General features: G+C 44.6%; 1 protein-coding gene across 4 annotated transcripts in view; it reads right to left on the bottom strand.

The window, feature by feature from the left end:
- The window catches only part of IRS2 (insulin receptor substrate 2), a 31,294-nt gene extending 7,830 nt beyond the window's left edge, over positions 1-23,464 (bottom strand). Inside the window, exons 1-2 of one of the 4 annotated variants that reach the window (XR_007208169.1) lie at positions 19,544-23,464; positions 12,228-18,267 (exon numbers count right to left, since the gene is read on the bottom strand). Coding sequence is in view for 1 of the 4 variants with exons in the window: in XM_048328346.1 (XP_048184303.1) it covers positions 19,544-23,048 (3,505 nt within the window). In the remaining 3 variants the exon portion in view is untranslated. The remainder of the gene's footprint in view (positions 1-12,227; positions 18,268-19,543) is intronic. The other 3 variants (XR_007208166.1, XR_007208168.1, XM_048328346.1) reach the window with 3 other exon arrangements.
- Positions 23,465-25,934: the final 2,470 nt, after the last annotated feature.

The raw sequence follows: 25,934 nt of genomic DNA, 5'->3' as shown, positions 1-25,934 counted from the left end.
ACTTTTCCTGGAAGAGCAACCCTATTGATACAACTGAACCTGGAGGTTAACAACACATGCGTCTGTGGGCATCAAGCCAGGCCATTAAACAGCACAACCCAAGGAACTGAACCCCACTCACAGGGAGGATTTGGTATGCCAGACACCTGAGAGGAGATGTACGACCCTGGGCAAGGCAGCTGGCCACCTATAAAAGGCCAGTGCACCCTCCATCAGCAGGTTACACTGCCCGCCCAGCCCTGCAGCTTTCTCCAGCACCAGGCAACGCACTGGCTGAGGTCCCCGCAGGAGATGGGTCAAAGGTACCCACACAGGTTGGAGCCTTGAGCCTTGGCAGCACCGTCCCCATGCCTACAGCAGTCTGTGTCTGCAAGCAAGGGGAGCAGAGAGGGAGGCTGAGGGTGGGAAGGAACAGCACAGGGTCTGATGGTAATAAACTCCTGCTGACAGGGCACTGACAGCAACCAGAGGTGGTCTGAACCACAGTCTCCAAGGGCTTCCTTATTGGAGGGATCACAGGATGCACACACATCATACGGTCACAAACTTGGCCAAGCATCCAAATGCAGATGGAGCCTGACTGCTACCCAGGACACTACTGGGAAGTGCACAGTGGGAACCAAATCCTGACCTGGCTCCAACTCTCATGAAGCAATGCAATGAATACTGTACTTAACATCATAGGTAACCCTGCTAAAGATAACAGAACAACTCATGTGCTGAGCTACGGCTCTCCACAAGTACTTCCAGGGAACCCGAGCTCCACTCAGGAGGACCACTCTTATCAAAAAAAGCTGAGCACAGACACTGTCAGAGGAACAGGTTTCAATCAGAGCTTAAACATTCACTTTACCAACACTTTGCAGGAAAACATGAAGTACTACGCCCTAAAACTTTACAAAGCTCATGAATAATATCCATCCAAAGTAAAATGTTTCCACATTTGATGAGAAAAACAATTTAAACCATGAAATGAAAAAGCCACATTATTTTTATTTTTTAAACAAGTCATGGTTGATCATAATTGGAAACATGCTGCACCAAGTCACTAGGCTCTTTTGATATGTTATTCTACTAAGAAACAGTACATAATGTTGTTCAGATATGTCTCTGTTGTTTTATGAATTTTAAAAAACAAGCATCTGGTCAACATAGATTCTTCATGGCAAATAATAAAAAAATCACTAAATTTCTTTAAAGTAGTAAAGTAGGGATTTTGCATCCACAGTAATCTATATTAAAATGAGCTTCACAGTACTTTTAACTCTTGTGTCAAATGGTTAGAAATGGTATCACCTCGAACTTCATTAATATAACCATGGGGAAAGATTAACTTTTAAAGTGGGAAACAAACTGCTAGATTATCTGGAAAAAGATGTTCCATGTAAACACCTTTCAGGTTTGTATGCCCAAGCATACTGTCAAGAGGTTAAAATGTTCATCTGACATCATGGGCAAATCCCCCAAAATTTGTAATGACCATCAACTTTTAATCAAAGGTACTAAAAAACAAAATTATTTGTATTTGATGCCATATATTTACATGACTAATGCTTATTTTACCTATAGTCTTGCATCAGAGTTTAAGCAGTTGAGTCTATAGCAGAAGTACAGATGAGAATGTGTGCTATGCTTAGCTGACTTCAGAATTTGATATAATTTGTGTTTCATATAATTTTGTCAAGGTTTTTATAGATTTTGTAGTACTAATAACTAAATATTAAAATGTAATTATGTGGAAAATAAAGGATTAAACTTACAAATGTAATTACAATGAATTTATAGTGCTGGTCCAGAAATACATTTTCCGTATCAATTATAATAAATACAGGCACTTCTAATTTAAAATTAAGAAACTAGACATGCTCATTTTTCCCAGGATTAATTTAATACAGCTGCTATTATATCTCTTAATTTCAGAGCTACAGCCACTGTGTACTATTAAACAAGTTTGTATAGATGTGATTTAATCCCATGATTAGGAATAAAATAAATTAGACAGAAACCCCCCAATATAGAACTGTCTGAAATATGTTCAATTATCCTCTCCCTTGCAAGCTGGGTGTACAACCACTCAAAAGCATTACTTGAAATGAAACAAAATCAAGCAGCTTTCTTCATACAAACAAAATGCTAGTAAATACAAATGTTTAGTTCTTTTGCCCTTCCATTGGGAGTTTGTAAAACGGACAGAAACAAATATGCAGAAGCAGATGTGGAAGATACTTAGAAAATTTGCCACTGGAGAGATTTGTCTGTGGCAGCCAGCCAAAGATCCACTCTACAATACACACACACAGCACTTAACCATCATGGAACAAGAAGTCATGTTCTTGGTTGATGACCATTATCATACATGTGAAATTGCCTCCCACCTTACAACCATCACTCTATTCCCATACCAGTGTAGATTCAAGACCCAACACCACAAACATAGCCTCAATGTGGCTGCTGGCTCGATTTTACAGCTCTGTTCACTACACCAGGGAGAGAGAACAGCTTTTCCTACATGCAGTCTGCCAGCAATGTGGGAACTCCAGCAATACCACTTTGCACACAAAAGTGAGGCTGAAGTTTCTTAAGAGACAGAATTTTTGCAAAACAACATTTTCACCTTCCAAGTGATGAAGGGTGAGGGTGGAAGGGATCGGTGACTAACACACTGAACTACCTACCAACCCCATCTCTGGAGACACAACAACAACTGAATTAGCATGCCTGCCCCAAAAGCACATACCAGGCTACACTCAGCTAAATTCTACCAAACTCTGTGGGTACCTCTGCTTTTCTGACCTACACATCCTATGAGCAGCCAGCCATTCCTATTCCTTAGAGTCAAGGGCTAAAACCAGCAACTTCTAAGCAACAATTCTTCTGCCCTATTTCATACTGTGCTCTGATAAGTAAGAGTTCTGAAAGATCTCAAACTCTGTGAGGTATAAACTTGGTATTCATTTTAGGAACAGAGATGATATCCTTTTACACACCTTTACAATTGCTGGGAAGTTTGCTCAGCTGGGATGTCAAAGGCATATTTTTGCCTCTTCTAATTTATATCAGTAGTCATTAACAAGGTCAACAAGTTTTGACAAGGAAGAGCTCTTGTGAAGCAGAACTTGATATTCTCACACAACTGCCAACTGAAATGTCATCAAAGTTAGTTGTCCTATTTCCAGCAGGTAACAGTGAGGTGGAAAAAAAAAACAAAAAACCAAACAAAGTACATTCAGACTACTGGTTCAGATACACAACTGAGAGCTTGACTGCCATTCTGGGTATCAATGGACAATACCAAAGTTCAAGAGCTGTTCCTGAGCCACTAGGCTGAAAACACATGCCTGAAAACACAATATTAGAATGTTCTCAAAGAGCTTAAAAATATGCTTTTTCCCTCTCTCACTTGGGACAAAAAGCAATCTTTTCAACTGGTTAAACTGAAGAAATATTCACATTAAAAATTTAAATATTCATAGGAACAGGGATAAGGACTCATGTAAGTTGTGGGAAGTCATGTTCAGTCTCCCCTTCCATTACAGTGGATATCTAATCATTCCGTGAAAACAGCTGCAGTAAGAAAGAACAAGAGCACTCTACCAAAGAATATATGGCTAAGACATGCTAAAAACTGGTGAGGGGAAAAGACAACTGAGATCTTTTTTCAGCAAGAAAGGTACTGGACACTGGTCAGTGCCAGGTAGGTGCTCTTGCTTCATAAATATTGCGGAGAGGGGAACAGAAACACTTCATCCAGGCACTCTGTTTCAAAGACTAATCCCTGCCTCCGTCACTGCCAAATGGGCTTAGGCACCTAGTATCAAAAGAGGCTTCACATTTATAAGAGCATCCTAGAGGAAGATATTTATCTTCCAGAGAGCAGCATGTTTTAGAACAACACAAGGCTCTCCTCAACTTTCACAGTCAACCACCCTCCTGTTTTGTAAACTGACCTTCAGACATCTTACCAAGCAGACAGACAGCCCTGGCATGACATACATTCACTTAGGCATCTCACCTGCCACCTAAACACACTGGATGGTCACACACTAAATGTTAACTGGCTGCTACAGCTTTTGGACTTTCAGGTTAGGAGACAAGTCCAGCGAAATCCATCTTTTTGCAAAAGAGATACACAGGGAGAGAAGTGAGATAAAAAGAAAGCAGGGAAGGGGTAAGAGGAACAACCTGGCATGCACAGGAGGGCAACCTTTTCCCTACAGCTTTCTCTTGTTGCCACATTCTCACTTAAAACTCTTGAGCATCCAGAAGTAGGATGAAGATTTTAAAAGATTATTTTCCAATTTTATCAATGGTTTCTAGAAAACCTTTTGTGGTCTCACCTTTGTAAATGTGAATCTGTCAGTAACAGAAGTGGGGAAAAGATGAACCCAGTCAGGAAGATTCATCATGTTCTATGATGAAAATGCATCACCACTCCCATCCTCCCTGAAACCATTTAGTGAAGTGAGCGATACAGCACAAAAGCGCTGCACTGAACCGTCAATCCACTTTCCTCTCTCTGACAGTGGGTCAAAAGCAGCTGCATACAAAATCCAAGACACGCAAATGGAGATACTACCCAAAGTACTCACTTACTTTCTAATGATTTACCTGTAAGGACAAGCCAGCTTGTTAAAGACCATGAGGGAAGCTCTTCTTAATTTCCTTGGTACTGTAGACTAGCAACACACAGCAGCCCTTGGCACAGTGGATACTTTCCAAAAGCCAGATTCACAAATTTAGCAAGGTGCCCCATCTCTGTTGATTTCAACAACTTCACCTTAATATTTATCACTCTACAGAAGCCCACTAAGTCTCTTCAAAAACAGCCACTCTAACACAATCCCCCAGCAGACATTTCCCACTACTCCTTCAATAAACAAACGTCCCAGAATTCAAACCAAAATGATGTCTCAAAGAACGATACTTGTAGATTTAGTATTGACAAATTTTCTTCTATTCTCCCTTGCATCAAATATTTTGCTGAGAAATGCTAGAAAAAATTTTAAAATATTTTATGTTGCATTTTCAAAGCAAACAGGGCCATCTGTAACTTCTTACTCTGATTTTAATCTAGAGATGAATTAGCATTCCTTTCTGAAGCTGATATTGATTTTATTACATACAGAAGTTGGTAGTCTATTAAGATATGAAAGGAAAAGATGTATTTTTGTCACATGGGCATGATAAATACCATCTACGTATCACTCCCAGAGGCTAACTGATACTCAGTTGGAAAGCAGAGGCAAAAAGCTTAGTGAACTATTTAGAGAAGTAATTTAGGTGGTTAAAATTTATCTTCTGAGAACACCAGTTTCAAAACTGAAAGCTGGTCATAAAACAATTTGTGATAGCAGAAAGAATATAATTATCTCCTCTTTCTTACTCTTATTTTACTTTCTTTTTCAAGCAAGAAACACTGATTATACTGAATGCGATTGTTGCCAGGTCCACTGGATGCACCTTGAATCCTCCCCAGTTTACTGCAGAGAAAGTGAAGCAAGCCCAGAATGACTTGCTCTGCAAGACAAAGCAGACACTAAGACCATGTTTTTTTAAGAAAGGTAAAGGTAAAGGTAAATGCAAAGCACCGAGTTTTACCCACCCTCAAGAACAAGAATATCTGAGACATGCAGTCAATCTCAGTTTAGAAAACAGCACTTATTTCGTTGTTTTTTCAGCCATGAGACTGCAGTACAAAATGCTACCTTCCTCAAGAAAAACAAACGAGCAAACAAAAAGACCCCAATCTGTTAAGATATGAAAAATACTGTGCTGCCAGAGCACAGTGCACTTTCACAGCACTTTTCTCAAAGCTTCAAAGGGATTTCTTTAAAAAGACCCAAAAAAATAGTGCGAATTACATGCAACATCACTAGCTCCAGAGCAAGATGCACTTTCTTCCGTAATTATAAGAGCTCTCAGTAAATATTTACAGAAACAGAGTTGTACTGTTTTACCAGTTTTTTTCCTCCTCTCCCAAGTGCTCTTACATAGGTGTCTTTGTTTTGTTTTATGGCTCCCCATATTTGTTGCCAGCAAATATGTTTATAAGCAACCAATTATACCTAATTTTCTAAAAAATGCTCACCAGTACCAATACAGCATTTTTTAAAAATACATTTTACTTATAGCAATATGTCTGACCACACAACTATATAACTGACACTGTCATCGTTCTGAAATTGTATTATGTTGCCAGGACTGTTTTTATAAAACAGATTAAAGCCCATCTTTGTCACTTAAGATGGAATACTTTAGAATTCGGCTCTAGTCTCACAATGCTTAGCAGAGAATTCCCCTAAACTTCAGGGAGGCTTTCCAGTACATCAAGACCTGCACGCATTTTCTCCTACTGCCAGCATCCCAGCTCTTAAAAGCTGCTTAGGACATCGCAAATAGGTGTGATGAACACCCCAGGATATCATATTAAGGCACTATGACTTCCTGCAGGATACAATGCAGTAGCAAAGACTTGATAAAGCTATGACACTGTTCTAGAAGAACAGAAAGATCACAGGAAATGCCATGAAGAAATGCTTTGCAAAACACCAGCACTTCCCCCAAGGCATCTGCACCTTTAAAGCCCAAGTTTGCTTGCAAGTGCCAAGGCCCCGATACTGTTGTATATTTCACATACTGTGATTGACCAGGAAATAACATTGAAAAGTGCTATTTCAGTGTTCATTCAGCCAACAGTGCAGCAGCTGCAGAGCTAGAGAGAACACAAATCCCTTTCAATTTCACATTTACTGAACAAGTACAATGCATCATCAACTAACTAAAGTACAGTCCAGGTCAGCCAGGAATACTTAGCTATGCTAGCTGATCCACATACAAATATCAGTCTTATTTCAAGTCCTTCTGCTTAAAATAAGACTCTACACAGCAAAGTTGTTCTCACAAGCTGCAGATCTCTGGAAGTTAGATGTTCCATTTATGCACAGCATATAGGCTCCCTCTATGGTCAAGGAAGGTGGTTTTGTGCCAATCTCCAAGTCTGGCTTTGACCAGCCTCTTCAATACTTAAAAGGCACCTGTATCCTTCTAATGACCACTTACAGAAGACAGATCCTTCTTTGAAGAGGAGTCTTTTGGTAGGCTCCTAAGGAGCAAATGCAAGGATTACAGGCTGAACCAAACCTCTCAGTTCTGCATAAAGTGCAAGGACACTAGCTAGATGAAAAAAAACCCCACTATATACCTAGAAATCTAAACCAGGAACATGGACCCTTAGGACATACTGGAGACACTTGATTGCAATCTGCAACACAGAAGACATTAAGCAGCTTCACTCAGGACACATACATGAAGGTCCCTTTAGATTCTCACATCCTGCGGTTAACCTATAGCCTCTGCCTTTTAATTATAGTCATGTCCATCAGACCAAAACAGGACCCCAGCACAGCTGAATTTCACAAAGCCTATTAAGAAAAACACAGAGAAATTGCCTCCTCTGGAATAGCCTCCCTCATCTTGCAAATAATCCCATGCTGTCTGGGCTAAACAATCCTACCAAAACATTTCCACAGCAAACACAAGCTTGTTTACAAGGAGGAAAAAATCAAGCAACCAAGCAACCTGAGGGACTAATAAAAGGTACAGCAATTCTGAGTGTTTTTCACTTTGATGCCTCTCCAACTATCATCAAAAAAAGATAAAAAATTCAGATTCAATCTATGTTTGAGATAAGAGACCACAGATACACTTTCCCATAGAGCAGGAATAAGTCTTGGACAAAATCATCTAACCATATCCATAAAAGACACATAAAATAAACCCAGCATGAACAGGCTGTAAATGACTGGTTTCTCTATATCAAAGCCTTTCAAATTACAGTACAAAATAGTCTGTGGACTGTATTAGAGGTCCTTATTTCCAGTAGCTATTTTTAGATAAAGTACCTTGAAAAATTATTTGAAGCAATTAATCACTACTATTCCAGAAAGATATTATGTGGTTACAAATGGCCAAAAAAAGGACCTAAGACAATCCATGACAAAGAAGAGAAATGGTTCTGAGCTTCCCTATTAAAATCTCATCACTACTACAAAAAATCATGGAAATCTTTGTCAAATTAAAAGTTACCACATTCCAGAAACAGAGAAGTTAAAGAATACTGTCACCATATACACCAAGAAAAATACACCTACTAGGAAAAAACCTCCAGTAGCACATGATTCAGTGAAGAAACAGAATTCCAAACTTAAAAGACAGATGGTAAGGCTGTTCATTCCAACCATTATAGTCATAACCACTGTACACTATATCCTGTACCACTTATTCTCAACGTTTTTCCTAAACTAAATCACAGAATTTACAGAAGTTCCTCCTGCTCCTGAATTAATTTACAATTACCAAATATAATTATTTTTAGCATAGTGCTTTTCTTAACTGATGAGACAACATCATTTCTGTATCAAATACAAACAAGGCTAATTCTTACCTGGAGTAAGAAAATAACGTGCATCTGATGCAAATAATGAGGTAATATATTTTGAGACAGAGTAAAATGTTTTAATACAGACTCAAAATCAAGATCTTACTCAGGTACACACACACAGAAAAACACAGCTATACTAATGAATAAGATAAAGCCACTTCACAGCCCAATAAAACAATGGGTTTACATGGTAGAAAAAATAAAAGACTGCAAAGAAATTTAACATATAGATTCAATAAAAGACTTCTTTGTCCACTGTTTCTTAATAGAACTTAATAGAACTTTGTCTTCAGAACAGAATGAAGTGTCAGCTGCTCAGGTAACCCATAGAAAACAAATTGGAAAATCCCTCAAGAAGACAGGCAAAAAATGAGTGCCTGATAAAGGGGTTAAGACACCTGACCAAAGACAGAATGCACACACTTCATTCCACTAGGGGTGGAGAGTTAAAAGTTGTCTCCTATGCATCACTTCTCAAAAGAGCTCAGTTTCCTATGAACATGTTCTAAAGTCCCAGCACCTTTTATTTTTTTCTTTTGTGTTATTATAAACTCTTCATTCTCTTTTTCCTATGCCTTATTAAGGAAGCAGCATAAGCTGCACTAAATCAATACTATTTTTCAGCACAGTAGAGTAGCATACTTTAGCAAAGTAAGTGGAATACCAGCCCAAGTCTACATGACACAAAATATCATGGACATTACTCCCAGTATGGTTTTTTAAAACAGTATGGTTGAAACGTTGTCACCCTGTAAAAGTGACAACAGCCAATCTATGAAAACACAGAAAATAGAAAACATCTACTGAGGAGTGAGAGGAATAGAAAATATTGCAGCATTTTCTCTTAGCATGACAACATAGCATCCACACGACCAGTATGACAAAGTTTGCCATGTTTGTGACTGATGAAGAAGGCTCAAGACTTAAGGAATAATTTCAGACTCCAAAGACCTCTAAATGACCCCTCACAATGACTCCATCAAACAGCAGCCTGGCATCCAAACATCCTACACAGCTCATTCACACCGCGGTCCTGCTCTCTGCATTCAGGCACACCAGTTCCACTATGCTCACTCAAGCTGCAAGATCTAAGCTGTTGTTTCAACTTCCTCGCACAGTCAAGTGTACATGCACTAAAATAAATGTCCATCAATTTATTTCCTGGGGGCTGAATCCATGTTCTACTAAAAATCAATAATATTTCACTACTATCAAGTTCTGATTTTTTTTTTTTTTTTGGAATAACAGATATACTATCTCATGTTACCATATGTTACAAACTTTTCAGTTTACTGTTCCTTGAATATTCACACTAACAGGGGGGCAGGGAGGCGGGGGGGAGTAGAAGTTGGGGAAGAAGACCTACTCTAGAAATCACTTACAGTGCTGAAATACATCAGTGCATTTGTATCTGGAAATCATCCTATTGGCTAACATTCAACATCCAAGTATCATCAATTTATTTATTTATTTAGAGCCCACACAATCTACCATTTATTTAAAAATATATCAGTTAAGGTTAAAGTTAAAAGCTTATTTTTACTTAACTTTCATTTGACATTTGAAGATTAAAACAGAACAGTGTAAGAAGTCACCTTTCTGTAGATATCCATAAGAAAGTAGTATTATCCTAGCACTCACTAGAGCATGTTAGAGTCTCGCTGGTATTTGTGAGAGTAACTGCTAGACTATTAGGATAATGAAACAGTAAGTACTAACAGTTTTAAGTTTATGGCCAATTTTTTCAAGTATTCTGTGCATCAGGGTAAAAAAAAAAATATATATATATATATATACTCCTAATGCTCCTCCACAAAGTTAATTTTCTATAACTACTGTTGAAGTCATGAGCACTAATTCTGTAATTTCAACATTCAGAAAATTCTGTAACCTTGTACTGTTATACAAGATTGACTCCAAATCCAAACACAAATGTTTGAAGTTTTATGCTAGATTAAAACTAATTAATTGTAAATAATTTTATACAAAGTGACTTTTCATAGTTCACAAACAACTTTCATGGTAATCAACAAGACAAATCTTTACCATTTCTGTACAGGATTTTTACAATGAAAGTGTAACTTTTCTTTTTGTTATGTTAAAGAGACAGTATTATTAGTTATGTATCATAAATTTTGGCAGAACTAATTGCTCAGGACTGAAAGATGTTGTAGAAGATGCAAGTCCACCCTCCTATAAACTTTACCAAATGTTTATGATGTAAACTGAATGATGTTACAACACAACTGAGTGCAACTGACTTTCAGAACTTTACCTCCACCTTTCAGTTCCAGATCTCATTATTCCATCACGAGAAGTCTTTTTTAGGTGTAAGTGAAAATTTTGGCTAGACACATTACCTGACTTTGGTTTGCCTTTTGAAGTAAACTAAAAAGCACTCACTGGAGTTTTTGAAAAAAATCAGTACCAGACAAACCAGTAAAAAGAATACATAAGAAATTCACTCCACAACATCTCAGTTATTCAAGCATGGGAGAGACCACAGTATTTGAAGCAGTCAATTTGGTGATGTAAAAGTTTTGCATTAACTAGAAAACCGATGAGGTTTGCATCCATTTGTCAACTCCACTCTTACTCTTTTAAATAATGCTGAAAGGTAACATTACCAGTTATTGCAAGTAAATTTCTGTAGCTTCAATTACCTCCATCACTGAGGTCAGACCAAAGCAAGAACACCACTGTTTTCTTGTTCTTGATCAACTATTCAACACCACTGCCTTCTACTTAAGAGTTAAGCCTAACCCAGCCCCAAAAGACTGTTATATGTCTCATTCAATCAATATTGTGACTTCTGGTGAGAAAAAGCCTAGATTCAAAGCAAAACCAAACCAAACAAACAAAAAGACACAAACAGGAAAAAAAAATCAACAAACAAACCCAAAATAAAAAAAGGTCTTCATAATTCCAATTCCATACATTACCTTGACAATGCCACTCAATCTAAGGAGGTAGACATCATGACTGTCTTAAACACTTTTTAAAATAATATACTGCCTCAGAGGACACAACGTAAGAGACAAATCTAAACCAGCTTAGATCTTATTTCATTGACATGATTTTCCCACTGTTACTGGAATGATTTATTGATTTGTCTTTGACTGAAGAGAATCAAAGTCCTCTGGCTCAAGTTGCACTTAGAGTGGTGTTTTTAATCTACTTTAAAGTAACTGAAACTCAATGGAACAATGAGTTTTATACCTCACATTCAACATCACAGCACATATCAAACAAATTTACAAAAGCATCACTTGGAGAAAGCTTGGAAAATTCTCCAAAGTGCTCTACTTTTTCTAAGAAACTTCTGCTGTTTGTGATTATCAGCAAGTTTGCTGTTTTGGCATTACACTAGAGCCCCAGTGCCTCCATTTCTGACCCCATCAAACAAAAACAAGCTGCTCAACAATGTCTAATCCGTGCGTCATGTAATCCTGCTTAATACCCTACAAACTCTGGGTAATATTTGGGTAGTTTTTAAATTTAGCAAAGAACATCCTGGCCTAGTTCAAAGATACCCTTGCCTTGGGTAGTGTCCCCTAGAAACATCGCCCACACTAGTTTCAAATAAGAACAGCAAACTCACATATATGCATAAGAGAAATTAACGAAAAAACAAAGTAAGAGATTGTGGTCCAATGTCGTAATAAAAACATATAAAATTACAAATCAAATTACTGAAATAGGAATGCATTATGCAAACACCAAACACACCACTCAAACAATTAAAGACACATTCTGACTTTCTAACAGCACTCAGGGCCCCATTTACCAGCACAAGTGCATCCAACTCCCTGCTCCCAGCGAGGGCAGACTGCGCCGCAGAGGACAGCGGCACAGCCAGTGGAATCACGCAAGCCTTCCTCCCATCAACACTGAGCTATTAATACCCGTCAGCTATGGCTCTGCCAGAGAAACAGAAAATCCCTGCTTTGAGACACTGTTTGCTTTTTGAAGCATCATTATCTTGCAAGTGGCTCATACTGCAAACACCACCAAAGGGGTCTAAACTAAGTCCCATTATAATTTTTCAGCATACTGTCCTGACTGTCCTACCTAAGATCTCTCAGACCCTTGCTGAAGGACAAGTATGTTCCTATTTTGTTTAGGCTGTCAGGCAGACAGTCTCCAATCATTAGCCTCTTGTCAACAGCAATGCTGGGGTGGATTACTACTGTGTAGTGCTTGTAATGGCAGGTGCATGGCCCTGGGGCTGCCATCTGCCAGGAAGGAAGTGTTCTCCTCTAGGATGCTGAAGAGATTGACAAATAATGCAAACAAAACACTGAATCATTCCTAATCTACGCAATAAAGCTATTACATTACTCTTCTGCAGTGTAGATGTTACCATCAGAGGTGGGGGCTTAGGTTTGTGGCTTGGGTTGTTTTTTTCCTAACTATTTTTGTGATTGATTTACTGAGAAAAAACACACTCTGAAATAACTTTTATTTAACTGAGATGGGCAATTCTGGATTTGAAAACAAACAAAAAAACCCACCCTAGCATCAAAGATGTTTATTCTGGAAAGTATCTCCCCACTGTTCACTTGTAACAAGCCTCTTTCCAGAGTGTATTTGTCCCGCACTGTGAGCAAGAACTTGATTTTTTTTAATTACTGTTTTTGATACAGCTATACACACTTTGGGGTCATCATCACTGATAAAAACACTGAGAATGTTTTGAAATATTTTTTTAAAGCAAAAATAGTAACAGAACTCCAAGTATTGTCCTTGGCCTTTTAAATCAATTTCTAAAGGGATTTCTCATCATCAGATTGAAAATCTTTCCTAAACAGTCCCAGTTTAGTAGCCAATTTGTCACCAGAGCTACCAAGCAATAGCACAACTCCATGGAAATAAGCAGGAATTTACCTATTCTTCAGGAAAGTTACTCATTATTGTTTAACTGGCGACACAGAGATTGCAAACTCCTGCTGTCTTTAAGTGAGCCTCAAATGTTACTAGACATGTGTTAGCACTTTAACACTCCATGAAATGTACTTTTAGGTGACCCTCTGTAAAGATGTAAGCAATCTTCGCATTGATTTTTCTGTGGTTTGCATCAGGCTTGAAATACCTAAGTCTTAAAAGCTTGCGTTAACTACAAACACCAACCCTGCAGCTGAGGGATCCATTCTATCTGCATTAGCGTGGAAACTGCAAATACAATCTAAACCAGTAATCCTGGCTTCCTCCAAAGCTGACAGAGATGCAAGGGAGAATGCGTGCTACTTTATAACTCGCATTTAAAAGAATGGGACCAGTCACCTTTGCTGGTTCTGTTTACTGTTGGTGCTTCTCCAGAGCCCTGGGAGACTGACTAATCCAAGAAGCACACATGCTGGATAGCTAAAGGCAGTTGACACAAACACAAGCATAAAAAAAAACCCCAAACAACAACAAAAACAAACAAACAAGTTTTCCTTTGAAAACTCAGCTGCAGGAGAGCCAGCCTTTTCAACAACCAGCAGCAAGGGGACTATTGAGCTGAACTTGGCTTTTCAAAGCTACAACTCGACCCCCTACATACATATGCACAAAACTTTAAAAATAACTATACGCCAGACAACAGACACAAAAAAACATATCTGAACTTTGGAGGTCACTACACCATCTTCTGAAAACTCAGGGGATAATACTGATTTCCATGCATACACAGAAGAAAGTACAAAAAACCCAGAGAGTTGTGAACCTCTCATAATTACACATCCTAATTTATCAAATCAGTCAACATATACACTTTAAATTGCTATTACACGTACTGCGTCAACTTAATGTTAAAACTTCCACAAAATTTGCTGTATCATGACTAACACAATGAACACAGACACAAAGAAAAAAACATATGGATAACCAGAATAAAAAGTGTACTGTATTTCAACAAATTCGGAAGAAAAAAAGCCACAGATATAACCATTTTTTAAGATGTTTATTACTTTAAAAAGAAACATTAATGGTGCTTTTGGAGAAAAACTGATATAGACAGAAAATACCTGGATGTAATTATGCTGCCATTTAACTGCAGAATAGGGAGGGAAGTTAGATTACATACAGTAACTGGCTAAATTTTTCAGTGGCTGCTTGCTGTGTTTCAGTTTATAAACCACTCCAGTGTAATTAACGCTATTTAAAAATAAGAGTAAATCAAGTGTAAAGAAACCCATGTTAGTCTCTCCTTTATAAAAAAAACCAAAACAAACAAAAAAACCAACAAACCCCACCATATAAAACATGTCCTAATACCCTTTCTGTTCAAATACTCCTTTATTCTTTTTACTTACAAACGAACATTAGTCTCTGTAGCTATCTTGAAAGAAATCAAGTAATCAAAAGCAATCATCAACCTAAGCATTTCCTCTGCCTTGAGCAATGACTGTACTGGTTCATTTTAGAACAAACCCACCATTCAACTTGGTCTATAACAATTTATCTTCAACGACTCAAAGTAACCATGACATTCTTTCTACGAGAAGTACAGCTAAACATAAAGTATAAAGCAAAAAAAAAAGTTTAATAGATGTCATGATATTCTATCTGCTTGTAAAAAGCTTGACACCCATATAATCAACATAATTTAAAATATCAAAAGCTTCATTTAATCCTAGATCATTTCAGTTTACATTTTGTGTTTCACAAGTGGCACTGCTAGGTTCAGATCTAACCATTTTGGTTTGGTCACCTGCAAAGTGCCATCTGAAAGACAGTAAGTGAATTTCGAGATGTTTAAAAGAAACACTTAGAATTAAAAATGTGAGGTTAAGTTAAAAGCTCAAGCTATTTAAGTTATTAAAAGTAGCTCAGTTCTTTCTGCTGTTAGTTTGATATTCTTACAGAACAGAAAGAGAAACTACTACAATGGATTTATTCAAAAAAGACTTTAAAAGATGTATAAATTTCTAACACAGCACATAGTTCTTTTAACACTTTTAAGAAGTGATTTTGAAATGAGCATTAATTTTGTTACAGAGACAATTAAACATTCTCATGTCACTCTGAGAACCAAAACTTTTTGGTAGTTGGCATATGAAGAGGAGGTCAAAAAACAACTTAATAATATAATTCATTGTGCAAAGTAATCCCAAAGAAAAAGAAAACAAAGTTTACATCTTCAACAATCTAAAATGTCATTAGAAAGACAGAGGAAGAGATTTCTTAAAATAGGCTTTTTATTGTTTAGGTGCAGCCATAAGACCCTCACAAAACTAAAAACTAATTGACAAGGCGAGTGCAGGGGGAGGATCATTATTACCAAAAATCACCTTATTATGATCTTAAGTAGAAGCATTACAGATGATGATTTCTTCAAACAAATCAAGGCAAAAAAACTGACACAGGAGGGAAAGAACCCTCAAGGATTTTGCGTTATTACACATAATATCTGTTCAGTTTTAGAAAACTAGACCAACTACTAGAAACATTTACAAATTAGAACTACAGAGCACTCTGTGAGTGGAAAAGAAAACAAAATTAAAGATTACCCACTCGAGTCTGGTGATTTCGATTAAGGAAAATTCCCTATTATACACCCACTAAATTTAATGGTAATCTTAAAAATTCTAGGATTACACACAAAGGGTAAAATCTTAACCCTTTGAGACAGAGACAAAACTCTCATTTTACTTCAACAGAACTAAGATCCACCATAAAAATTCACATCATTATTGACTGTAATCTCATAAATACCCCGGAATAAATAATTCACACTTATACGAGAAAAACGAGTGTAAACATCTCCATAAATAAAGAAATCCATACACAGTTCATATGTTTTTAAGCAAAAAAGCAGTCATAATTTATTATTAGCAAGTAACAAGTTTTAACCCACCAATAACAGTATTATTTTATTTACATATCAGATGAAGGCAATTGTTTCTCCAGCTCCTAAATAGTTGCACATTTTCAGAACACAGTAAAACTAAATGAAGCAATAATTTCAAGCAACCTTTTAACTGTTCTGTTTTGAAAGCAGTTGTGGATGCACTCCTTGCTCTTGCCATGACAGGGTAATATGGACAGAGATCTCCAAAAGCACAGCACTCCCTACAGCAGAGGCAAGTTACTGATAACAGAGAAACACACTACACGTGAAAGCCAGCCACCTTTAAATTATACAAATAATTTCCCTCAAAACATTTATCCACATGAAAATACAACTACTGCTACAGACCTTAAGAAAGAATTCAAACTGGGTTTTTACATGTATTTTGCACAAATCAAAATATTAATTTACTGAGAAGGTAATTACAAGGAGCTTGTTTGTATACTCTGTATCACGGTCTCCTGTTCTAAATATTAAACAGTGGATTATCCATCATTTTAAAATTACTAGAAACCACCCTTGGTTTTTGAAGAAAACTTCTCACTTTTCTCATGCAGCTAAAAACAAAGTTTGAAAAAAGTGCAAACTAAACAATGCTGATTATATAAGCTCTCTCTTGTGCAAATCAGTATATTTTACAGAATTACATTTTCTCAAATCTACCCAAATTACTACTGTTAAAATAATCTTGCCTATAAAGCAAAGTATAGTTTTATTTAAACAGAGTATGTTTCTCAGTAAAACTGAAATTCTTAGTAGTCTCCCAAATCACAATGTTTAAAACTCAAATACATTAGCAAAATGCTGGGTGACCTTTTTAAGCACTGGCAGAAGACCTGCCATAAACAAACTCTGGTTGTGAAGTCCCAATGAAAACCAAAAGGGAGTCTAGGAAATTTGCAGAAGTTTATGATTTTATTAAACTTACACCAATGAAGACCTTTGTGATGTATTTCCCCTTCCCCATGCTTTGACTTCCTCAGTTTGGCTGCCACAAGTGCAATTAACCTGATCCCCCATTAATGGCACCCAACCCACTGTTGGCTGAGGATGCTGGTGGTGTGAGGTTCTTCCTTACTACCTTGACCTGACTCTGGTTCCATCCATCCATCCATCCCTGCATCCCGTACCTCTGAGTGCACCCTACAGGCTGGCACCCTTCTCAGGGAAGCAAGGTGCTGGAGAAGACAGCCCACCTCCTACAGATAGTGTCAATTCCAACGAGCCTCCCCGCACCACTCCTCCATGTGATCTGCGTTTAGAAGGTTACGGGAAAGAGGAAAAACAAACACACATGCAGATTAAATATTAAAATAAGGCAAGCCTATAACCATCCTTGGACAAACACACGCAGCAGCAGCACTGAGGCCTCTCCGCTGTAAGCCGCGTACCACATTAATACGGTGGCGTTCACGGCATTATCCTTTTGTTTACTGGATGGGAAGGACAGCGGTCGTTTCCCTCTCCTTATCTGACCGCCCGCCGCTCTCATTCCCGCGTGCCGCCTGCTGCGACCGCGCTCCGCGCCGGGTTTTCCCGGTAACCGGTGCCCGCCCCCACCCCCCCCTTAGGGTCAGCAGTTTGGGGAATGCTGTGGAAATAGCTCTTTCCCAACACCGGGCTTCGTTTGCAATTGGGGCTGTAGGTGGCTCAAGACAAGCTCCTCGTTTCTGCGAAAAATCCGTTTGCAAAGCAAAGGGGCGTGATCGTCTGCTGGCGCCCGGGACCGCCATCCCAAGGCCGGGCAATGAAAGAGGGGGGCTGCAGCATCCGCACCGGGCTCGGGCAAGCCAGAAGGATCCTGAAAGCGACCCCACCAAAACTAAAAGCAAGAGACAAATAAGGCTCGGCCCTCAACCCTTCCAGTCATTCAGAATAAGCCTTCATCTTTTCAAACTCTGACATTGCATTCAACAATCCTCTCGTCTTAATTAGGTTCAAAGCTTGCTCTGCAAACGGTGCATCTCTCATCTTTTCCATCTTCCTGTACTTCCTATCAAGAGAGAAAATATTTTCTTCTTCAAAATCAACTAGCTACTGAAGAAACACAAGGAAAAAAAAAAACCCCTGCAAGTAGCTCTTAAAAGCTGTTGCTGCTCACTTGTTATCGATGCCTCTATCAGCACCGTGAATAGAGAAGCAACACCTATTCCCCTCCAAGCAACTACTTTTTCATGGTTTGTCATTTCACCCAGCTAGACCCATAAACACATATTACAGCTACACATGCATAAGGGTCTGACTACCATATCTTGCATAAATCCAAGAGCCAAGACAATCCTTCCAGTGTCTCATCATTAACTTCCTCCCTGACAGACTGGCTGTTCTGTGCCCTCCTCAACCAGCCCCCAGTTGTGTACAAACCCTCACTCACTGAGAGAAGGTGGATTACTATTTTGGGGAAGAAGGAAGGATATTTGTTTCTTTCGTTTTTTTTTTTTTTTTTTCCCCAGCATAAGGAGCACCTAATAAAAGGAATAGCTACATACTGAAAATCTAAATTCTCTCTCACCCTAAGTTTCAGATTCCTTCAGTTTGACACCCAACATCTGCAATCCATAAACCATCAACTGTGGAACACACCACCACACGGTGGGCCCTTCAGTGAAATATGTGATACAGCGTACAACAGCTCAAACATATAGGGACTTCTGGAAAGAATTATCAGTTTTTAAATTCACATTCCATGCCCACTATGATTTACTGTTAAACTTTTGCAAGAGATGAGATTTTTCAAAACCATGATACTAAATTTATCCTTCTCATTTTGATATTACAGCGTTTTTCAGCTAGAGAGCCAAGGATTGTTACTGTAATCTGACGTCCTCAGTCAAACAATCCTGTTTTTAACTCAATCATTTTACATTTTTAAATATTATTTAGAAGATGCATTAACATAAACTATTTTGGTCACATTTTCCAAACACTTCCCAAAATCTTACATAAGAAAACTCTGAATGCAGCCCAAACATAGTAACTGTGTAAACAGCAGCTTCTAGTGGGGTACCCAGAAGTATATACTCATAATAATGGCACAGTAGTATTGAAACATGAAGAAATATTCCAAAATTAAACATTTTCCTCATACAAAGAGCCACCAAGTTACTCCTTATAAATAGTAAGACTGCTTATTACAGGATGTGTAAAAAGGGATAAAAGTGACTTTTAAGGAAGCAAAGAGGGATAGTGCTCTACACATCAACATACAACCTTGTGATGGTAAACACAAAGCACACGCACAGCAGGCACTGTCAGACGCAGTTACTCACCTTTCACAGCACTGGCTTCTTTCAGGTTGTGAGGCAGAAAGTCTATGCTGGCATAGGCGCTCATCTCTACTCCATTGATGCCCCCATTCAGGAGGTGCCTGGCTTTCAACCTGGACTTGTCACAGTTTGCCAGGGACCCATCCACCACGTCAATGGCGATGTAGTTGAGGCCATTCTGGAAGCCAGCCGAGGTCTCCCGGCACATGGGACTGCTACCCTGCTCCTCCTCCAGGCCTTCGCTTTTCCTGAGGGACACGTTCTCCACCGAGGCCGAGTTGTGTCGTTTGGGGTTGTGTGCGAAGGAGGGGGACACTGGGGTCACAGTGGTGGTGGAAGAGAAAGTTTCTGAGCTGTGCCTCCTCCGCCCCTGGGGATCTGCCCGGATTACTTTTGCCCCCCGATTCGGGTCTGGGGGAGGGCTGGAGAGAATGAAAGCCTCCACCCCAGAGAGGGTGAGCCTCTTCACCCCAGATGTGGGGCTAGTGATGCAGGCACTTTCTGGTTTCTGAATGATGGGTTGAGGTGGGGTAGTGGCCATGCCAAAGGTCATCTCAGTGTAATCACCACCATCTGATGGGCTGGACGAACAAGCCACTCCCACAGCTGCCTTCAAGTAGCGTCCATTGGGCTGGCTGGTGCTGGAGGAAGAACCTGGTGAGAGAGCTTCCAAGGAGCCCACCGAGACCGTGCCTGACTGGGACGGAGACTGTGACCCAAAGTCAATGTTCATGTAGTCAGAGAGAGGGGAGCGCCTCTGTCCCGTGCCTGAGCCCAGGGAGGAGGCTGGGCTGTCAGCAGGCAGTGAGGGGGGAGAATAGATGGCAGCATCCCCAAAGTCAATGTTGATGTATTCACCAGGGCTCTTGGGCTCAGGCGGCAGAGGGTGCTCATTCATGCTGGGCAGCATTGTCCGCAAGGTCTCCAAAGAGAGGCGGCTGGGCCGGGCCACCCGCTGGCATCGCTGGCTCAGGAAGCTCTCGGTCCGGCTGTGCCGCAGGGGCGAAGGCACCGTGTGGCTGGAGGGGACGAAGGTGCCTGCAGGCAACTGGCCCGCTCCACACACCGCCTCCTCCGGGATCATCCTCCCCGGGGAGTTCATGAAGACATACTGGTCGCTGTCCTTCGCCAAGCCCTGGCTCTTGTAGGAGCGGGGTAAGGAGCTGTATGAATAGCAGCTGGGCTTTGGGGGCTCACTGGACCCATGCCCTGAAGGGGCGAAAAAGAAGTCTGGGGGAGTGAGGGAGGGAACTTGGGGCCCATTCTGGGGGTCCCGAGGGGACATATTGATATAGTCGCCGTTACTCAGCCTTCCATCTGAGCTCTCCACAGACAGCTTGGAGCCGCACCACATCCGCATGTACCCGCTATCGTCAGGGGAGCTCTCCCCAGGCGAGCTGGTCTTGTAGCTGCTCCCGTTTCCCGGGGACCCGCTACCCACCCCTGCCCGGGGCTGCAGGATCTGCTTGGGGGCAGACACGCTGGTTGGGCTCATGGGCATGTAATCATCGCTGCTCCGGCTTCCCTGCCCTAAGGCTGCGGCCACACCGGGGGTCATGGGCATGTAGCCGTCATCATCTCCCCCTCCTCCCCCCACTGCCGGCGGGCCCAGATTGGTGCTGCTGCTGCCGGAGCTGCGGTGAGAACCGATCTCGATATCCCCGTAGTCCTCAGGGTAGGGGGTGTAGGTCACTTTGGGGGAAGCCCCGGCTTGGCAGGACGGGAAGAGGCGGCCGGCGCTGCCGGCGAAGGTGGCGCGCATCAGCGTGTACTCGTCGAGGGAGGCGGAGGAAACCTGCGGCGCGGCAGGTCGCTGCCGGCACGGCGTGGTTAGGGAGTAGGTCCGCTTCCGATGGCACCTGTCGCTGGCAGCATCGGGGCAGGGCCGGTAGCAGAGGCGGCCACTCGGGGGCCGCTCCATCGTCATGTAGCCGTAGAGGTCGGTGCCGCCCCCCGGGTCCCGCACTGGGGGGGTCTCGGCCACCGACTCGGGGGTGTTGCTGCGGTTGCTGGCAGTGGAGGAGGAGGAGAAGGGCCGGAGGTCGCCGCCCGGGCTGGAGCCGTACTCGTCGAAAGACATAAAGCCGGCGTCACTGGGGGAGCCGGACACGGAGGCGCTGCCGCTGGACGGGCGCTGCGGGTGATGCGGGTGGGCAGGCTCGGAGCCGAGGCCGCTACTGGAGGAGAGGCTGATGGGGCTGGTGGCGGAGGGGGGCGAGTGGGAGGCGGGCATGGACATGGAACGGCTGCTCTGCAGCCCGCCGCCGCCGGCCAGCACCGGGAGCAGTTTCCCCGCCTGCCGCCCTCCGCCGCCGCTGAGCGTGTGCGAGCGGCTCAGGGGAGTCCGCACGGGGCCCGGGCTCATGGGGCTGCCGGCCGCAGAGCCCACCCGGCAGCCGTCGCCCTCGCTGGCCGTTCTCACCCGGCACGGCGTGCACTTGGTGGCGGCGCCGGCGGCGAGGCTGTCGGTGCGGGAACGGCGGAGGAGGCCGGTCTGGCTGGGAGGCAGGTTGACCAGGTGGTGGTGCCGGCGACCGGGCACCGTGATGGGGTGGGTGGCGGAGGCGCCGCTACCGCCGGGCCCGCCAGCCCCCCCGGACGAAGAGGAGGAGGAGGACTGGCTCTTGCTGCGGGGCCGGAACTCGGACAGCTCCTTCAGCGCCTTCATGGCCTCCAGGATGGTCTCGTGGATGTTCTGGGCCACCACCGAGTCGTCCGCTTGCATCCAGAGCTCGCCAGGGCCGGTGGCGGCCGAGCGCCCCACCTCGATGAAGAAGAAGCTGTCGGAGTGGCCGCAGCGGCGGATGTTCATCAGCTGCAGCGTGACCGAGGGCAGCTCGCAATTGAGGCGCACGAACCCAATGGTGCGGGCCGAGAGGCAGAGCCGGTGGACGCCGGTGAGGTTTTTACTCTGCCCCAAGCCCTTGGGCTTCAGCGTCACCTGCCAGACCTCTCGGTAGGCAGCGGTGGCCGGCGCGATCAGCCCGTAGTTAAGGTCTTCGCCGGCGGCGGCCAGGGAGGCGGCGGCCGCGCCGCAGGAGGCGGAGAAGGGGGAGGCGAGGTGACGGTGGGGGGACCCCTGGCAGGCCGCCTTGCCCTCGTTGAGCAGATCGGTGAGAGCCCTGTACCAGCCCTCCTGCTCCTGTTCGTTCTCGGCCGCCACAGCGAAGTACTCGTCCTTGGTGTAGAGGGCAATGAGGTACTTGTGCTTGGCGTCCGCCCGCTTGTTGATGTTGAGGCAGGAGTCCAGGGCGATCACCCGCTTGGGCGCCCCGGACTTGTTCCTCCATTTCTTCTCGCTCTCGTAGTACTCCAGCCGGGCGCCTCCCGCCTCCTCCCCGCCGCCGCCCGGGCCACGCAGCACGAAGAAGCGCTTGTGGCCGTGCTTCTGCTTGCGCAGGTACCCACACTTCCTCACGCCCTGGTTGTTGTTGTTGTTGTTGTTCAGGTTAGGGCCGGGCGGGGAGCTCAGGGGGGGCAGCAGCCCCAGCACGGCGGGGCTCGCCATCCCCAGCCCCGCGGCGGGAGCGCCGCCCGGCTTCTCTCGCTGCTGTCGCCGACACTGACCGGATCCGGAGCCCGAGCGCCGCGGGCGAAAAAAAAAAAAAGGGGGGGGGAAAAAAAAAAAAGGGAAGGATGGAGGGAAGCAGATAAAATAAAGTTATTCCTTCGTAGAAGAGCGCGGTGCCCAGAGCCGCAGCGGGATCCTCCGCTGTCACCTCTAGGCAGCGGGTGCTGCCGGCGGCCGCCCGGCGTCCTCCCCGGCTCGAGCACCGGCGACGCCGCTAAGGCTCCCCGACCGCCGCCGCTGCTGCTGCCGCTGGTGCTGCCGGCGCCGACGGGAGTTTCGCCGTAAGTAACACATCGCGCACCGAGTGCCCCAACTAAAGAGCAAAACAACACGTGACCGCCGCCTCACCGAGGCGCTCACACACCGAGACGGGGCGGGGCGCCGCCGCCGCCGGCACCGCCCCGCATTGGCCGCCGGGCCGCGCGAAGGACGGCTGCGGCCCTCAATGGGGCTGCGGGGCGGGCTCTCCGCAGCGAGGCGGTGCGACGCCGTTGGACAGCGGGAGCCTCCCCCCCCCCACCCCTTTCCCGCCCCTCCGCGTTCCCGCCCACAGCCTCCGGCCCCCCTCGGGCGCCGCGGAGCCCCCCCCCTGCCCTCCGCGCACACAGCGCGGAACGTGCTGGGGACGCGGGCCCGGCGGGAAGACCCGACACGTCCGGCGAGCCCCGGTGCTGCCCCTCGTCATCCCTCGGGACACGGCGGGGCGCCGGCGGAGCTCGCCGAGGCCATATCAGGTGCTGCGGACCCGCCGGGCGGAGCTTCCGGGCGTGCGTGAGCGCCGGGCGCCCCCCGCGCGCCCCCGCACACACGCGCGTGTGCGTCAGCCCTGCCCGCACACGCGCGGCGGCTCCGCGCGCGCTCCTCCGCCCGGTGTGTCACAGCGCCCACGCGGCGCGGCCGCCCCCGCCCGCAGCGCCCGCTCCCCGCGGGGCCGCGCTGCGCCCGCCCCGTGCGGCGGGGAAATGCCACCCAGGGAGGGCCGGGGGACAGAGGCTGCCGCTCGTAGTCCGTGTTAATGGAACAGCACTAATTTATCCGCGCGCTTCGCCTTAGTGGTGAATAAGGGCAGCGTCCGCATTTCCTCTGGAAACGATCCCGGCCCCGTTGGGGGATCGCGGCGTGGCGATTACGGAACGAGCGGCGGCAGGGTCAGAGCGGCCCCCCGTCTCCTCAGGGCACCCCGCTTCCCTGCTCCCCCCGCCGCGGCCGCTCCCGCTCCTTCACCGGGCGTGCGGGGGCTCCGCGGGGCGGGGAGCCACGGGGGCGGGGGGGCGCGAAGTGTCGCGCTTGTTTACAGGGGACCCGCGCGCTCGTCACCAGGCGGGCCGCGCCCGGGGATCAATGAGCGCCTTTCTCTCCGCTCCACCGGAGGGAGGTGAAGGGCGGGGGGCGACAGAGGGGCCCCGGCCGGGGTGGGTGCCAGGAGGGGCGGCGGTCTGTCCAGCCCGCATTTTCCTGTGTGAGGCGGGAGCGGGGGAAGGAAGGGGGAGCGGAGGGGCCCAGGAGGCGGCTGCGGGGCGGTTATGCCAAGCTCTCGCCCCCCGATGAGGGCGGTCGCGGCGCGTTACGAAGCGCGCAGAGTGGTGCGGGGAGGGCAGCGATAGTAAAAGTCGAGGGATGAAGGGAAGAGGCTGTACTGAAACCGTCCAGCGTGTTCCTAACCGCAGCATCTCCGCCCGCTTCGGGAGCGGCTGGGGAAGCCTCCCTTTGCACATGCCCGAGAGGAGAAGTGAGGCTGGGGTCACGAAATCATCCATCCGTGTTTTCCCGTCTCCCCCCGGAGCGCCGTCGGGACATGCTTTCCTTTGTCGGCCTGCGCCGAAGCTGAAGCAAACGGGTTTGCGAGTGAGGACGAGGGGAAAAAAACCCACAAAAACAACACCGCAAACAAATGAGGAAGGGAAAAAAAAAGACGAAAATGATGCGGCGCCTCCAGCTGCCGCCGTGCGGGGCCGTGGCCGAGCTCTCCCCGTGTTCCCGACGGGGAAGGCGCTGGGGCCGCCCGCAGCCCGCATATACCGCTGTCGCAGCTCAGCTCCCTCCTGCACGAAATTCTCCGTGGTTTGGGTCATAACAACTCATTTAGAAATTAACAGCTGTGACGGGGTGGGGAGGGGGGAGGGGAGGGAGGGGAGAGTGTGATTGGAAAAGACCACTTCACTGTAAATACCGGCATGCTGCAGTAAAGCATCTTCTGAAGGAAGACCTCTCACATCATCTTACGGGAAAATACTAACATTAACATACAGGGTAGTAGTTGCCCGGGTTTATTAAATTTTGGGGGAGGTTAATGGAGTAAGAGAAGTTATTTGAGATCAGAGGCACCGACCTCTCCTGAGAAGCAAGAAGAGTGTAACCTTAGGCAAGGCACCTGTGACCTCTCTGTACCTGTGGGACTCTTCAAAGAAAATGATGCTGACAATCCTTACTGCCCTGCCAATGTGCTTTGATTTCTGTATGTGCAAAAATGCATAGAATTGGTAATTGTAAACTTAGATTATATGTAATGATTGCATAACAATCCTCATTGAGGACAGCTTCATATGAAAACTCAGGAATAGTTGATTTTTTAGATATGACTATAGCCTGGGCCTATAAACACAAACTTTTGTCTGCAAACCCCTTGGGAATTTGAAAATATTTTCTCCAGACATTTATGAAATATATTGGTGACCTTGAGTAAGCATTCTTAGGTCTGAAATGTAAAAAAGATAAATATTATTTCATCTACTCGACGTTGTTATATATGTTATTCTTGACCATGTGGGCAATACACATTCAATGTACTGGCTATAGCAGCACAGCTTTGTTTGCAAACAATTT

This window comes from Corvus hawaiiensis, chromosome 2 (assembly GCF_020740725.1).
Source record: "Corvus hawaiiensis isolate bCorHaw1 chromosome 2, bCorHaw1.pri.cur, whole genome shotgun sequence".
In the NCBI taxonomy this organism is placed as follows: domain Eukaryota; kingdom Metazoa; phylum Chordata; class Aves; order Passeriformes; family Corvidae; genus Corvus; species Corvus hawaiiensis.
This window is presented reverse-complemented; position numbering and strand designations above follow the sequence as displayed.